The 14,563-nt window shown below is 48.1% G+C and overlaps 1 protein-coding gene across 2 annotated transcripts in view; it reads right to left on the reverse strand.

The window, feature by feature from the left end:
- Positions 1–7,570: 7,570 nt before the first annotated feature.
- The window catches only part of BICD2 (BICD cargo adaptor 2), a 48,821-nt gene continuing 41,828 nt past the window's right edge, over positions 7,571–14,563 (reverse strand). Inside the window, exons 6-8 of one of the 2 annotated variants that reach the window (XM_010375110.2) lie at positions 13,993–14,144; positions 11,462–11,672; positions 7,571–9,670 (exon numbers count right to left, since the gene is read on the reverse strand). In XM_010375110.2, the coding sequence (XP_010373412.1) occupies positions 9,665–9,670; positions 11,462–11,672; positions 13,993–14,144 (369 nt within the window). In that variant the 3' untranslated portion in view covers positions 7,571–9,664. Of the gene's footprint in view, positions 11,673–13,992; positions 14,145–14,563 lie in introns of both variants that reach the window. The other variant, XM_010375109.2, reaches the window with a different exon arrangement.

Here is a 14,563-nt window from a genome sequence, read left to right on the forward strand (position 1 = left end):
TGGTCATAGAGCATAATTCTTTTTATACATTTTTGGATTTGATTTGCTAATGTTGAGGACTTTTGCATCTTTGTTCATTAGAAATACTGGTTTGATGGCCGGGCGCAGTGGCTCAAGCCTGTAATCCCAGCACTCTGGGAGGCCGAGACGGGCGGATCACGAGGTCAGGAGATCGAGACCATCCTGGCTAACATGGTGAAAACCCGTCTCTACTAAAAAATACAAAAAAAACTAGCTGGGCAAGGTGGCGGGCGCCTGTAGTCCCAGCTACATGGGAGGCTGAGGCAGGAGAATGGCGTAAACCCGGGAGGCGGAGCTTGCAGTGAGCTGAGATCCGGCCACTGCACTCCAGGCTGGGCGACAGAGCGAGACTCCGTCTCAAAAAAAAAAAAAAAAAAAAAAAAAAGAAAGAAATACTGGTTTGTCATTTTCTTTTCTGTTGATGTCTTTGTCTGGTTTTGATAACAGGGCAATGCTGGCTTCATAGAAAGTGTTAGGAAGTTTCCCCTCTGCTTCTATCTTCTGGAACAGATTGTAGAGGATTGGTATAATTTTTTTCCTTAAATGTGTGGTAGAGGCCAGGTGCGGTGGCTCACGCCTGTAATCCCAACGCTTTGGAAGGCCCAGATGGGCAGATCAGTCGAGGTCAGGAGTTTGAGATCAGCCTGGCCCAACATGGTGAAACCCTGTCTCTACTAAAAATACAAAAATTAGCCAGGCATGGTGATGTGCGCCTATAATCCCAGGTACTCAGGCACCTGAGGCGGGAGAATCACTTGAACCCAGGAGGCGGAGGTTGTAGTGAGCCAAGATCGCACCACTGCACTCCAGCCTGGGCATAAAGAGCAAAACTCCATCTCAAAAAAAAAAAAAAAAAGGGCTGGGGGGAGAATTCACTAGTAAACCCATGTGGGCCTTGCACTTACGTTCTGAAAGTTTTTGATTACTGATTTGTTTTTAATAGATATGAGCCCACTGTCTATTTCTTCTTGTGTTCTGGCAGATTGAGTCTTTCAAAAAATGGGTCTGTTTCATGTAGGTTATTGAATTTGTGGACACAGACTTATTTATAGCATTCCTTTATTAGTCTTTTGATGTCCATGTGATCTGCAGGGATGTCCCCTTATTCATTTCTGACATTTGCAGTTTGTCTTTTTTCTCAATTAGCTTGAATAGAAGTTTTCCATTAAAAAAAATCTTTTCAAAGAACCAACTTTGGGTCTCATTAATTTTGATTTCCTGTTTCCAATTTCATTGATTTCTGCTCCACTTTTCCTTTTCTTCTGCTTGCCACAGATCTAAAATTGTTCTTTTCCTACCTTCTTAAAGTAGGTGTGTATTCATTTTACATCTTTTTTCTTTTCTAATATGTGCAACTCAATAGAATACATTTCCCTCAATGCACTGCTTTAGCCGTATTCTAAACTTACAAGTTGAACTTTCATCTTCATTTAGTTCAAAGTCTTTTAAAATTTATCTTGAGATTTCTTCTGTGATCATGCACTACTCAGAGTTATGCTGTTTCACCTCCAAGTATTGGGGGACTTTCCAGCTATCTTTCTGTTGATTTCTAGTTTAATTCACCTGTGATTCTGGGAGCAGACATTTCATGATTTATTTCCTTTTCAATTTATGAAGGTGTGTCTTATGGCCCAGATATGGTATATCTTAGTGAATGTCCCATGTGAGCTTGACAAGAAAGTGTATTCTGCTTCTGCTGGATCGAGCAGTCTGTCAAGTCAATTATATAAAGTTGATTGATGGTGTTGAGCTCAACGATGTCCTTACTGATTTTTTTGCTTGCAGGATTTGTTCATTTCAGATAGAGCTGTGTTGAAGATTCCAACTATAACAGTTAATTTGTCTGTTTTTCTTTGCAGTTCTAAGAGTTTTTACCTTATGTATTTCGGCACTGTACAGTTAGGTGCATCCATATGAAGGACTGTTGCCTACTTGAAGAACTGATCCTGTTCTCATTATGTAATGCCCCTCTTTATTGCTGATAACTTTCCTTGCTCTAAGTCTGCTCTAAAATAATATAGCTACTCCCACTTTCTTTGATTAGCATTACCATGGTATACCCTTCCCCATCCCTTAACTTTTAATTGACACCACCTAAAGGCTCCACTTTGTAATCCCAGCACTTTTGGGGTTAGAATTTCAACATATGAATTTTGAGGGAACACATTTAGACTCCTAGCATTCCACTCATGCTCCCCTCAAATTCATGTCTGTCACAAGCAAAATACATTAATTCCATCCTAACAGCCCCCAAACTCTTAAAACATTCCAGCACCAACTCCAAAGTCTCCAGTTCAGAGTTTCATCTAAATCAGATATAGGTGAGACTGAAAGTATGATTCATTCTGAGGCACAACGTTCTCTAGCTGTGAAACAAACATGTTCTGTGCTTCCAAAATACAACGGTGGGATGGGCATGGGGTAGACACCTCCATTTTAAAAGGGAGAAATAGGAAAAAAGAAAACAGTAACTGGTCCCAAGTAAGTCTGAAACCCAACAGAGGAAACAACATGTAATCTTAAGGCTTGAGAATAATCATTGGCTCAATGTTCTGCCCTCCAGGCCCACTAAGGTGATAGTGCCACCTTCAGGACACAATGTGGTAGCAGCCCTGCCCTGTGGCTTTGGGTGGCCCTGCCCCTGAGGCAGCCATGTGCTTGTGCCTTGCTCCTACCTCCACAGTAGCTCTGTGCCTGGGTCATGCATCCGAGGCTCCCCTGGAAACTCCCACTGGTGGCTCTACTGGTCTCTGGACTCATGGGCCTAGTGGGGGCCCTCTGTAGTGGCCCTTTCCCTGCAGTGATTCTCTGCCCGGCCCCATAGCTCTCTTGGGGCATCCTTTTAATACTGGGGGAAGATAGTCATGCCCCCACATCTTTGCACTCAGGGCCCATGATGGGATGGGTAGCTCTGATGATCTCAGAAATGCCTTTGCGGTCATTCTTCCATTGCCTTGGAAATCAGGTCCTTGCTTCTGTTTATAGATGGCAGACCAATCTTTCTCTTAACACCTGGCTTTCACTGAGATGGTCAATCCACACGAATCACCTCATCAGAGAGTTACTTGGCCAGACCCTTTCCTCTTGAACAAGGTTTTTCATTTTTTCCAATATGGATATGCTGAGTTTTCCAAATTTTTGAGTTCTGCTTCCCTTTTGATCAAGAATTCTAAATTACCTTTCTTCTCTCATTTTACTATAAACAATTGAAAGGAACCAGGCTGCCTCTTCAACAGTTTGCTCAGAAATAGCTCCAGCTACAGATCTAATCACTCACAGGGCTACCTGCCGCACAACACTAGAACACAAACACAATTCAGCCAAGTTCTTTGCCACTTCATAACAAAGATGGCCCTTCTTACAGCTTCCAGTAATAGGTTCTTCACTCCACAGAGTCCTCTGTATCCGTGAGTCTTCTCAACTTTGGGTACAGTAGTTTGGCCTGTGAGCTCATTTCTCTGATGGATCTTTTAACAAGTTGTTTTTTCTGTTTAGCTTTTCCCTTGTTAGGATGGAGTAATGAATTCTAAGCACCTTACATACCAGGCCAGAAACTGAAATTCCTGTTGGAAGATGTTTGATTACTGAGTCAGTCTTTTGTTATATGCCTATTATTTATTTCCTTTAGAGTCAGTTTTGGGAATCTGTGTGATTCTAGTGATTTGGCATTTCATCAAGTGTACCTATGTTTTTTAGCATTGTTATGTTTTCTCATAATCCTTTTTCTTTCTGTAAGGTCATTATTAATGTCCCCACTGTCATTCTTGATTTAGTAATTTGATCATCTGTTTTTCTTCAACAGTCTAGATAAAGGTTTGCCACTGGCCGTTTATCTTTTTAAGGAAACAACTTTTGGGTTGGTTTTCTCTCCAGGTTTTCTCTTTCATTTATATCCACACTCTAATCTTTACTAGTTCCTCCCCTCTACTTGCTTTGGGTTTAGGTGATCCCATATTGTTGCTATGTAATTGTTCATTATATTCTTGTACTCCTTAATATTTCTGTAAAATCAGTAATGTCACAATTTCATTTTTTATTTTAGTAACTTTTTTTCTTGTTCTACCTAAAGGGCTGTCAGTTTTGTTTATCTTTTCAAAGAAACAACTTGTGGTTTTGTTGATTTTTTGCCATTTTCCCCCATTCCCTATTTCATTTATTGGTGGTGTAATCTTTACTATTTCCTTCTTACTGCTTGCTTTGGGCTGTTTCTCTTTTTCTAGTTTTTTAAGGTTGGGAGGTTAGGTTATTGATTTCAGATCTCTCTACCTTTTGTATGATATCTTCTTTGACTCACTGTTTATTAGGAAGTATGTTGTTTTATTTCCACATATTTATAACTTTTCCAAATTTCATTGTTATTTCTAACTTTATTCCACTGTCCACTGGAGAATATAACTAGTACAATTCCAATCTTCTTACATTTGAGACTTGTCGCTTAAAATGGGTTCTAGACTGGAGAACATTACATATGCATTTAATATGTATTCTGTTTGGAGTGTTCTACAGATGTCTGCTAGGTCTAGCTGTCTTATAGTCCTGTTCAAGTATTCTATTTCTTTTCTGATCTTGTCTTGTTTTTCTAGCCATTATTAAAAGTGGGGTATTGAAACTCCCACCCACTATTGTTGAACTATTTCTCCCTTTAATTTGGCCAACTTTTGCTTCATATATTTTGGGGTTCCTGTTTGGTGCATGTATGTTTATGGTTGTTGTATCTTCCTGGTGAACTGACTCTTATCATTACATGATGTCCTCCTTTGCCTTGCATAGTAATGTTTGCCTTAAAGTCAATTTGGTCCAACATTAGCATAGCGGCCACCTGTACTCTTCTTTGGTTACTGTTGTATGGGGTATCTTTTTCCATCCTTTTACTCTTCTTTGTGTCTTTCAACCTAAAATGAGACACCTCTAAACGCACAGTTGGATCATGGTGTGCTAAATCAATGCAGTTTTTTGTTAAGAAAATCTACCAAAGCTCCATGTGTCTACTGTATGCTTCCATGTACAAGTACAGAAATAGGCAAGAGTGACCTGCGTTGTCAGAGTCAAGGAGTTCGCCCTGGAAGGAGTGGGTGCAGAAAACATCAGGACTTCTGGGGGATATCCTCACTTGCCTTTCCTCTGAGTGCTGGCTACACAGTGTGACAGTATTCAGTTTGCAAAAATCCAGTCAGCCAGTGGACACTTTTATTTGTACTTTAATGTATGTGTGCTATGCTTCACAAAAACTTCGAAGCAGCAAACCTGATGTGGGATGTCTGTTCTCCTGGGAGGCTTTGTGAGAAGAAGGCAGCCCAGTGACTCACCAGGACTAGCAGATACCCTATTAATTTGTACTGCTGAAGGATAAATACTTTCTAAAAAGCATACCTGAGGGCCGGGCACGGTGGCTCAAGCCTGTAATCCCAGCACTTTGGGAGGCCGAGACGGGCGGATCACGAGGTCAGGAGATCGAGACCATCCTGGCGAACATGGTGAAACCTCGTCTCTACTAAAAAATACAAAAAACTAGCCGGGCGAGGTGGCGGGCGCCTGCAGTCCCAGCTACTCGGGAGGCTGAGGCGGGAAAATGGCGTAAACCCGGGAGGCGGAGCTTGCAGTGAGCTGAGATCCGGCCACCGCACTCCAGCCTGGGCGACAGAGCGAGACTCCGTCTCAAAAAAAAAATAAAAATAAAAATAAAAATAAAAAAATAAAAATAAATAAAAAGCATACCTGAGGGTAGGGGTATACTAGTTACACAGCTGTGTTCGCTGTGTGCAAACTTGTTCTGTATATTAGGATGTGCACACTTTCCTGGATGCAAATCACACTCTGTTGGTAATTCGACTTAAAATTATATTCCCCACAGGACAAAGACCTAGATCTTTGTGTGTCCAAAGCACTGGTGATGATGATGACAGTAAGAACCATATTAGCACCAATCATCAATTGAGTACCTGCTGCATGCTGGTACCAAGGGTCGGATGAAGCTTCACAGCCACCTATGCAAGAGGCACTATTTTGTCCCCACCTAACAGATAGGGAAGTTGACGCTCAAAGAGCCAAGGCAGCCAGTTACCAAATGGCGGTGATTCAATCATCAGTCCAGCTCTCAAGCCCATGTTGTTGTTTCCAGCTCTAGTAATCTGCCGGGAAGTAGGGGTGAAAACACTGCAGGGAGATGGAAGATGCAGAGGAAATGGAGACCACCCTCTCCCAGAGGCAAGGCTGAGCAGAAGGCCTTTCAGCATGGACTGTCCCCCTCTGCAAACTCCTGAGACCCCACCCACTCGAGAGGCTGCTGCTCCATCCTTGAAACTGAAGACTGTGTTCAAGGACCCAGAAGATGAGGATAGGGGGAGGGCAGACTCAGCATCTGGATGCCTGTGCCAATCAAATACAGAAGTGAGCTAGGCCACACTGGGCCATGCACAAGCGTGGGACTGGAAGGCACAGACACTGTCCCTGGAAAGGAGCCTGCCCCACAGGGCCCTGACACCTTATACCTCCCTTCTCCTTGAGGGTCTTCTAGATCAGTTGAGGGCTTTCTTTTCAACCTTTTCCAGGAGTTGGACAACTGCCTCTTTTACTCCATCAGAAAGAATGGTTTAAACAGAAAACAAGTCCCAACAGCTGCTACTAAAACAGAACAGTATCATGAAAGGCTGGAGGTTCTGCAGTGACAGTGAAACGAGGAAAGGTGGTATGGCAGTGCGACTTCAGTCAGGTGGAGGGGTCCTGGGGAAGTGGCATGGCAGCGAGACTCTAGCCTGAGATGGCTTTCCAGAGGGAAGCCATACATGAGTGAAGCCACATAGGCCTGAGTGAGGCAGTCGGATGAGGAGGTGGCAGGAGTGTGCCCTGGTATTTACTGTCCCCTTGACTAGACACTATCCCCTTTTCACACCCAAAAGCAATCACATGAACATGCCCACTGTATATTTGTACATATTCCTACAGACAAATGTGATTCCTGGGTTCAGAGAGTGAGAGTTTAGACAGCAAAGGATTCTACGTCATCTGAATCCCTGCCTCCTCATCAGGATGGCACCAGCTACTCCTTGTTTCAGTCTATGTATACACGATGTGTTCTCACCACCACGCTGCTGTGGCTTCAAACCTGATGCTGCACCTCAGAAGACCCTTGAGGAGGACAGAGGTATAAGGCGTCAGGGCGCTGGGGGCAGGCCTCTTTCCAGGGGGCACTGTCTGTGCCCTCCACTCCCACAAATGTGCATGGCCCAGTGTGGCCTGGCTCACTTTGGCCTGGTGGTGTATTTGATTGGCACAGGCACCCAGACACCAACTCTACCCTTTCCCTACCCTAATCTTCTGGGTCCTTGAACACATTCCTGTTTCAGGGATGGAATGACAGCCTCCCCACATATACGTGACCCCTCCCCACTCTCCTGAAGGTGGACCCCAGGCTGCTTCCAGCTCCCACTACCAGGGTTACCTGCTAGGTTGGCTTTATTGCTGTTGTTGTCTGAGGCAGTGGAATTACTGTGCCTTGCTTAAACCACAGTCATCTGGAGCACGGAGTCAGAACAACCACAGAGGACAAACATGTGCTTTGTCTTTTTATTATTCTTTATTGGTCCTACCAATGTGACTCTTCACCCAGGCCCACTGTTCCTATGCGCACTGGCTACGTAGGCATTCACATCATATGTCTGCGTCCTGAAAATCTCAATTAATTTCTCCTTCCTATTCCTTTTCCATGCTCTGCCTCATTTTCTCAGAAATTGAAGGCATTTAATTATTACTATTTTTTTGTTTGGGTCTGTGTAAAGTTTCCTTGGCAGGAGAACATGCATATGACTTTAAAATAAAGACCAACATTCTGACACTAAGATAATGCACAGAAAAAATACAGTACTCAGACATCGTTGCAAATAAATACCCCATACAGATGAAGTTATCTCAAATGTAACAATATTTCTTATGAATCAACACTGTAACGGAAGGTAAAAATAGGAGTCCCTACAACTAGGAATAAGAAATGCTTATTCCAGGAAACAGAATTCTTTCATTTTTGTCATTTATATTATTATAATTTTTCCTTTTTTGGAGAAGGAAGGACAGTTTCTCTTCCTCCAAGAGTACCAATTTGACCACTCCCACGAACCTCACTCAGCAAACAAAACAGGATGTAGACCTGGTTTACCAAGGAGTTTTAATGAGTTCTGTTTCCTGAAATTAACAGTGATTAGTTACACCAAGCAAGAGAAGATATAATGTCTCGCTTTCACATTTGCAAAGAATACTATGGCTAACCCTCGTCCCCTACTGCGCGTGCCAACAGAGCGTCGGCCCTCCTGACACCCTCAGCTCTTCACAAACGTGGCGTTCATACAGCTTGCTCAGCTTGTCCCAGAAGGTCCATTTGGTTCCCAAAGCACACTCAAGGTTTTGTGTTTGCTTTCATTTTCTAAGCCCCTGAATTTGCAAGTAAAGAATCACTGACTAACAGAATTTTGCACAATGACTGTTTTCTTTCCCTCAATGAAGATGCCCAGGTCCGGGTGTGAGGAGCGCCTGCCTCACCTGCTGTCCACGCTGGCCTTCAGCATGCCCACTAGCTCTTCCCTGCTCGCTTTCAAGAATGATCTACGCTGGGACACCTCCCTTAACTGATGAAGGCACTACTGGCAATGATTACTAACAAAAAGGTGTTGAAAGAGAACACCCTAAAAGTCGACGACTGTAGAATTTTCTAAGTGTACCACAATTTGGCACAACAACCAGAGTAACAAAACAATTCCAATTTGGAATTTTATTGGTACAGTTGTATAAAATTCTGTTAACCAGTCATGCTTCACAATGTCCTAAAACCCAGAAAACTCTGGAATTTGCAGGTAATACTACTCATTCAATAATTTATCTTTTTTTTTCAAGTGCCTATTACTGTTTTAACCAGAGCAAAGGTCAAGTTTTCTTCTTGTTACATTGAACTATTCCTAAGAATAATAATAATACAATATGAAAAACCCCAGAATCTGAATACCCTGGATTTCTTAATGAACATGGCATTTAAATCTGTAATTTCAAACACGAACCACAATGCCGTATGATCTAAAGGCTGCTGAACCACAGCGTGGATACACGTAGCCGGGTTCCTCGCTGGGTCAAAGCACTCATCTCCAAGTCTAAAGCTACACGCTACGGAGCACACAGCTCTGCCTCGTGCTGACACCAGACAAACACGGCGGGAGCTGAGGCGGACAGCTACAGGACCACGAGCATAGACCACGGCACCTGAGACCGTCTCTACGCAAGGAATTAAGGAAGCAAATATAATATTAAAATATCAAAAGTGCACAGGTTGATCGGATAAAAAAAGAACATGTGTAACAAGGAGCCCCGTGGTGGGCGTTTCCAGCGGGCTCCTGGCGAGCCTGGCAGCCAGGGAAGAAGGGTCTTCGGCCCGTACAGAGGCCTTTCCACGCAGCAGCTCGCAGCATGCTCAACATTAAAGCTTTTTTTCCTCCCATTAAAAACTTGGGGAACGCTATTTTGAAAAGAATTGCAGTGGTATATCCAAAAAGTTTCTAAGTGGGCTTTTGGGTTGCCCTTCCTTCCTCCTTGTGGGCCATGAGAGGGAAGGGAAGGGGGCTGCAGTGTGACAGGGCCGGGTGGCCAAGTCCTCCTGGCAGCTACTCTACAGCTGAAAACGGGAGAAAAGAGAGCGTTAGAAAGCGGTCATCAGTCGCTTCCTGTTTATCTGACAACTGAAGCTCTCCACGTGCTGGGAGGGCGCGAGCACGTTAGTTGGCAGAAGAGAAGACCTGCATGTGTTAGGGGGAGCCCAGTGGCTTGAGTGTCTGCAAAGCCCCTTCGGAGTATGGAGAGAAGCTGTGTGCCAGGCTTGCAAGGAGAGGGCAAAGCACGTGCAGGGTGAGCATGCCAGCAGTCATCCCACTGCGAGTCTTGCTGGGGCAGGGGGATCTGGGCCCAGGATTAACACGCAGGGAATATAACATGGGCCTGTCCTGGAGTCTGGAGAGGACCAAGACATACTCGGCACCAAAGGGAAGAGCACGCAGGGTAGACAGCTGTGGGAGGGGGCAACACGGTCTCTCACCAGGTAACTCGAATGCCTCTTCCGCATGAGAGACAAGGCAAGCAGCCTGCAGGAGAGAAGACTGCAGCCTCAGGTCCAACTGGTTCCACGGGGTGACCGGGAGAAAAATACTGAGAAAAGTTCTGCTCAGAATGTGGGAAGGCAGGCGCCTGATCCTGGCGTGGATGGAGCCTCTGGAAATGGGAGAGCCCTACAGCTACCTTTCCTCTTTCTCTGTTGCCATCCCCCAAATTGCACTAAATAAAGAGACCTAAACATCTCCTACCTGTGAATCCTGACCCCATGCAAAGCTTTCCCAGCACCAGGCTGGGCTCTGGCTACAACTGTGGGTGTCCAACCCAGCCAAGCCCCTGGTGGCTCAGACGTCAGGCTAGGGTTTTCAAAGCCCCATGTCTTTGGGACTGAACCCCCTAAGGACAGCCAGATAATTGGCTGCTGGGGTCACCCCAAGTACAAAAGGACAGGCTCTGCACTGAGGACCAAGGTCTGGCCAGGCACTTGGACAGCTTTTCTCATGAAAAATGAAAACCTGGGGCCTTGGACCCTGCCCATTTGTCACCTCATAGGCCACTAGACAAGCATCCTGGTCTCAGAAATGAAAAACCGAGCTCTGGATTCCTGGGTTATGGTCAGCTGTGTCTGTGCCATGTGTGTCTGGCCAGCAGAATACAGGGGCTCAGGGCTGCTCTTCTCTGGGCTCGGGGAAGACATTCTGCACTTCTGTCCTGAATATGATTTGCAGTGAAATAGCACATAAACTACAACTTAATCCTTTCCATGAAACTATGCCCAGTGCAGAGCCGTCCTCTGAAGCAGTACCTATACTGCAAGCTGGAACCTCCTAAAACTGCTTTCTAGTGCTGACAGTAGACACGCGAGGAACATGCAAGTTTCAACTCAGGTTCTGCTCCATTTGGGTGCTGAGGGAGCAGGACCAGGACTCCTTCCCTTGGGTTTCCTCAAGGGTGCCCAGGGCTTAGAAGATGCTTTCATCACACATCTGCTGCAAGAATGTGCAGCTCTATCCCCACCTCTGACCCCCACCTAAGAGAGCAGCTGAGGACTGGGTGCTCCTGAGGGGGCTTTGAGGAGTGAGAAGCGACACAAAGCTCTCACAAGTGTCCTGCTGATGCACACGCCCCATGGCGCCTCGGCTAGAATCCTACCCTCTGTGCATTAGTCACGTTAAGATTGACCTAGCGCCGCTGTCCCGCTGCTGCTGGGTTAGTTGAGGTGAAGCAGATGTTAGCTGCAGCGTGCGGCGCCCCACAGCCCCTAATCACAGTAAATGCTGTGCTTCTCGCTGCAGAACACCTGGTTGGCCAGCCCGGTGCCCTCGGCCCTGTCGCTGGCACAGGCACAGGCGTGACTTACGCTCGGGGTGGCTGGCTTGGCCTTCGGGGCAGCTTTGGCGCGGCCACGCCGGGTCTGCTCATGGTCCAGCTCGAGCAGCTCCAGCCGCTGGGTCAGCGCCAGCTTCTGCTGGATGGCCATGCGCAGCAGCGAGTTCAGCGTCTTCTTCTCGTCCTCGGCGGCCGCCAGCTGCCGCTGCATCTCATCCAGCTGTGTGATGTACTCGTCACACCTGTGGGTACCAAAAACATGACTGAGGGGCGGGCAGAGCCGAGCAGAGGAGGGCAGGGCAGAGCTGGGCTGTGCAGCCCTTTGACAGGCCTGCACCAGAGCCATCCTTCAGTGTGGCCTGTGGACTGGAGGGTGGGGGTGGGGGAGAATTATTCTGGCTTATTTTAGCACAGGCTTTGCTCGGACAAATCCCTGATAAGGGTGACAGGGAGGCTTGGGCCCAGGCAGGGCAGCCCTATGAGGCTGGCTTGAGTTTTGTGGTTTTGTGCGGGAGGGGCTGCTGTGCTCATTCAGGGGCATGTAGTGCTTACAGAGAGGCTATGCCCCTCAGTGACTGGGCTTCTTTTAGGAGGCGCGCTCCCCACTTAAAAGGCCTCGAGTTGGCCTGGGGCATCAAGACATGGAGAAGCCATGGCTTCTAGGGTGTGGATGTAAACCTAAGCAGGACTGGGCTTGTCCCCAAGGTCGATGCTTCGTCAGTCTGTGCTGAGCACTGACCGGAGCCAAGGAACCATGTGTGTGGACGCCATCGATAGCTTCATCCCAAAACTCTGTGCAGAGCTGTGGGAGGGTGTGGTCTGTCCCTGGATGCCCTTCTTCCACATGTCCCATATGGGTGGGGCTTGGTAGAGACACAGGGCGGGTTAAACCCCGGGACTCCCAGGGTGGTAAGGCTGTGCAGGCACTGAGCGCAGCCCCACCCTGCCCACACGCACCCACCCTGCCTGTCCCCACCTGCCAGGAACCGGCCCTTGGATAGCACCCTTTCCAAGGACTCTGCTGCCCACCCTTTTGAGGACACACACTGAGCTGTGATCCTTGCAGGTTCAAAATCTTGGCTCCATCTGAAAAGTTAAGTTTTAAAATAAAACAAATTTTAAAAGGTAGGGTTTACATGCCGGATGCTGAGAAACTGTGGAATTTTTTCCCAAGCCCCAGGAAGACAAGACGCTTCCAGAGAAACCCTGGGACTCTTCCTAGTCTGTACCCTGCCCTGGCAGGGCCTGCAGGGATACTGAGAAACTGGGAGTGCCTGGCACCAGGCTTGAGAGAAGCAGGCCCTATGTGCAGTTCCCACCCTGTCCAGCTCAGATCCTCAGCTTGCTCACCCATAAAAAGGAAACATCTAGGTTATCTGCTGCGCCCATGGTGGGCCTGGCTGTCCCCCATGCAGGGCTGGCCCCATGGTGCTATCCCAATATGACCCAGCAGGTGGCGCTACCCATCTCTGGAAGATGAAAGACAGAGGGGGCACCTGGGAAGATGCTGGAACCAGGACCTGCCCCACAGAGGCCAGTGAACACCTAGGGAGCCTCGATTCCCAGCCTTGGGGTCTGACTCCCAGCCAGGAAGGGATGTGCACCCACCAGGGGCAGCCCACCCAGAGCCCACTACTAAGACCCCCCCCGCCACAGAGGAGGAAGGAAAGCTGGTCTCCAAGCCCCAAGGCCCTCTCCTCACCTTCCCCAGATTGGCAAAGTGAAGGATAGGAGGTGAGTACCCAGTGGTCACAATGACGCAGAGGTACAGGGCTATGCACAGAGGTGGGACCCGAACTGTGGACCCCAGCCAGTGACCTGCTCCAGCCAGGAGGGTAATCTTCCTTCTAAATCTACAAACATAAATGCACACTTGTGCCATATGGCCAAGTTCTTGGGGGCGAATACCTCATGAGAGAAAAGGCCAGGACTCCTCTGTCACCTGTTGGCCCCAAGTAAGTCCCTGGAAATGTTGGATCCAAGGGATGGGAGCCCAAGCACCCCCTGAAGCTCTGCAACTCTGACCCATCCACTCCAGGATCTGCTTTCCTCAGCCCCTCTGCCCTCAGTCTCCATATATGCAAAGCAGAGGCAAGCCTGGGCCTGCTGCACTTTCATTCACAGCAAAATCGAATCAGCGCCACAGAACCAGGCTCCTGGGGGCTGGGCTAGGTCCGAAAGGAACAGAAAAAGGATCACACACACTCTGCTATCCCCGGCCACATGTGGTCACCTGCCAGGCATGTGCTACGCTCCAGCACCTGCTTGCGTGACCTCGGAGGACACTGAGGTGCAGCAGCTGGGGGCCCCCAACCCCATGTGGCCCCTATATCGCCTCACCCTTTCTTGTCACCAACTTGAGCACCAGTATGCCAGAGATGTGCCAGAGGCCATGCTTCCCCAACCTTGTACCATGTTGGCCCCAATGGAGCTGGGCGCAGCCACCGACTAGGCAAGGTTGCAGGCCTCAGTATAAGGCAGTGAGAGGCTCAGGGTTTCACAGGCAAGTGCTGAGGACAGCTGGCCTCAGGGAAGGGGAGGGCCCAACAGCAGCACGGTTACCTGGTGGCAAACATGGCACGCAGCGAGGAGAAGGTGGCTGCGTCCTCCTTGAGCGCCTTGAGCTCATTGCGCAGCTTCATCATGGTCTCGGTAACCATGGCCTTCTCATTCTCATACTTGCTCTTCAGGTTGGCAAGGGCCACCTCGGCCGTCTGGGGTACAGATGTGTAGGGTAGAAAAGTGAAAGGCGTGAAGTCAGCCTAGAGGTGCTCTGGGAGTAGGATAGGGAGCCCTGGTCTGAAGTGGTGGCGGTGCCTGGGAAGAGCGCTCCTGGGAGGCCCCTCTCTCTGACAAACCCTGGGGATGGACTCCAGCAGCTATGCCATGGGGAGTCCCACCCGCTGATTCTGACTGGCAGAGGAGGGACTGCCCCCAAACCTGCCTACAGGACCCCCACGAAGCCCCACCATCACTCTCCACAGCTCAGACTACGGCTCTCACATGTTTTCCCGCCAGCATCAGGAAGCACTATGAGGCAGTCACAGTGAGTGAATGGGGGCGGCATTTCTCACGGGCTGAGCGGCTCTGCTGAGGGGCCCTCACGCCCACCTGCCCGCTCCACCCTCCCAGC

This window comes from Rhinopithecus roxellana, chromosome 16 (genome assembly GCF_007565055.1).
Source record: "Rhinopithecus roxellana isolate Shanxi Qingling chromosome 16, ASM756505v1, whole genome shotgun sequence".
Taxonomy (NCBI): domain Eukaryota; kingdom Metazoa; phylum Chordata; class Mammalia; order Primates; family Cercopithecidae; genus Rhinopithecus; species Rhinopithecus roxellana.